Source organism: Buceros rhinoceros, unplaced genomic scaffold, assembly GCF_000710305.1.
Source record: "Buceros rhinoceros silvestris isolate BGI_N320 unplaced genomic scaffold, ASM71030v1 scaffold40544, whole genome shotgun sequence".
Classification (NCBI taxonomy): domain Eukaryota; kingdom Metazoa; phylum Chordata; class Aves; order Bucerotiformes; family Bucerotidae; genus Buceros; species Buceros rhinoceros.
Genome location: NW_010410700.1, coordinates 14,328 through 16,792, shown reverse-complemented (window position 1 = coordinate 16,792; position 2,465 = coordinate 14,328). Strand labels below are relative to the sequence as shown.

At 44.7% G+C, this 2,465-nt stretch overlaps 1 protein-coding gene across 1 annotated transcript in view; it reads right to left on the bottom strand.

Moving 5' to 3' along the window:
- Nucleotides 1-2,465, bottom strand: part of LOC104493097 (complement C1q and tumor necrosis factor-related protein 9A-like) — a 5,609-nt gene that overhangs the window by 2,965 nt on the left and 179 nt on the right. Inside the window, exon 2 of the mRNA XM_010135721.1 lies at nt 2,380-2,465. Within this exon, the coding sequence (XP_010134023.1) occupies nt 2,380-2,465 (86 nt within the window). The remainder of the gene's footprint in view (nt 1-2,379) is intronic.

Here is a 2,465-nt window from a genome sequence, read left to right as displayed (position 1 = left end):
GAAATTTTGCAGGGACAGGAAGCCTAGTAGTGAAAGAGCAGTAAACTCCACTCTCACAAAGAGACACCTGCAGGGTTTGGCCAATGGTAATGGAACATTTCAGTGGAATAATATTGCTTGTGGATCTGAGGAAGCTATTTCACACTCCTGATCCCTGCATCTAGCATGTCACAGACTTTCCACTGCTCTAAAGAGAGCAATTGTAGCAGTCATTTTTGTAGTAGCTTCACAGGTGACCAGGAGGTCTGTGATCAAACACCGAGATTTACTTCCAGAACACCACAGAAGAAAAAAGAGTTGGCACTTTGGATGTAACCGTATTCCAGCATAGCTCTCTGGCCATACAGACTGCGGAACACTTCTTCAGCAGATTTCTACACAATGGGCATTGAAATGAAATGAAATTTCCGACATCTACGGAAATTTCATTGGCTTGGTAAGGAGCAAAACTAAGTCTCACGTATGTAACCGCAAAGGGGTGTGTACATCCAATGTAAACATATACTATAACGAGCGGTACAGTCACCCAACCTGTTCAAACAAAGAACAGTCAATACAGTCATCACAATGGCTTAACTGAAGAAAAAAAGCTGGGGACTTTATCAGAACTCATTTGAGTAAAGTGAGGACTTGTATAAGATAAAATAGGTAGGCTCTAGATCTTCCACTTTTCAGACCTTCCTGAACCCCTGCACATGGAGGAAGAGGGCAGTAAATTTTATGTGCCTATTAGAAGCTAATGGAATTTTTTTGTTTCTAGGTTTTAGAAGGTTTTGGTTTTAGCCAGGCTAGGGCTCTGGAAGCAGAAGGAACATGTAAGCGGTTGCTTGGCAAGTGGTTCAAATAGTTGCTTGAACAAGAGTTCAAGCTAACTCTTCAGCTATCGCTGAGGGCAATACGTATGCGGGTAGACTTGGCATTCAGCGGTCCAGGGCAGGCCGTGAGCAGCGAACATCTCTTCACTGCCCAGACTGTAAGTGCTGATGACTTTTCAGCTGATCTGGTTTACTGCACAGCCACACAAACAGTTGTGGTGTATGAGAGAAGAGTCAAGTGGTAGGAAAAGGAGCTGGCAGAGGATCCTGCTGATTCCAGTGTAGCCATCGAAGAACTGCACATTGAACTACACCTTCCACACCGATTCTGCAGCATCACTCTTTGTGGAGCCGTGTGCTTCTCTGGGGGAGCAGGTGATTCGTTAGCTTAGCAACCTGATCTGCTAAAGGCACACACATCCTTGGGCTTGAAAGACATACTAAAACGCTTTAGCGCATTTTAATTAATTTCTTTGAGACCATTGACCTCAGTTTAGTTTAACTACTAGATTACACACTCCACTGAAAAGAGCTGTGACTCACAATCCTTCAGACCAGCACTTGGCAGAAGGGTTTATCTGATAAGTGCAAGTTGGATCTGGATTGATCTGTGCCGCTGGGTTAGCCAGGCCCACAGTAACTGGGCTTGTGACGGGTTCCTGCGTTAAGCCGTAAAGCCACCGGCTTGATGCCACGTAATAGCTGACCTAAGATGAAACCTGTCGGAGAAAAGTTCCCCCACATAAAATTTTGTGTGCAGATTTGCAGCAACAGATTTGCACTTGTCCCGTGCTTTGCATTCTGGGGTTGTGACACTTCAGATGAACTGTTGTATGTCCACATGCCCGCAGTTATCAGCTCGTGCAGCCCTGGCCTTGATACTCCAGCATGGATGCAAGGGCCATTGCTACCCTGAGGCTTAAAGCACCGTGGGAATCATTAGCTCTGGGATGCTGAGGAGATTACCCCTGTCTTCAGCATCACACACAAATCCCTGTTATAGCCTGTTAGAGCAGACGTGAATCCGACACTCTTTTCCAATAGTCTCCATTCCTGAAGGTCCCTCTAGTGGCTCTCGACTTACAGCAAGGAGGCACACTCACAAGCAAACGTAAAATTTAGATAAGAAAAAGAAATGTTCCTATCATTGCACAGTTCTTATTACACGGAAGATGGTATCAGAGGGGGAGTTGTGTTTGGGTTTTTGGTGGTTTGTTTGGGGTTTTTTTCTGGACTTGAAGCTTTTTTCAGCGTTAGTTTCTATCTTAGAGATGAGGGAATAGGCTTACAGGCATGAAAATCCTCCAAAAATAGAAGGTAAAATCTTTCTTCATTTATTTTTATCCCACAGACCTGACCTCTTCCATGTTGTGATCTATCTTGCTTTCATTATTAGGTCTTTCTTTGTATTCCCTTCCTCAAACAAATGAATGACAAATGTCTGAAATGTTTTCTGGAGGCTAGGCAGAATGGTCCCATTAATGCAGAGTGACTACAGACAGCTTTGGGAACTGATGGCATTGCATCTGATACACGCAATAAGAATTTATTCTGAACATCGTACCTGTGTCTCCCTTGTCGCCTTTTGTACCGTCGCGTCCATCACGGCCAGGAATTCCGTTGTGCCCAGGATTGCCGGGGATGCCAGGG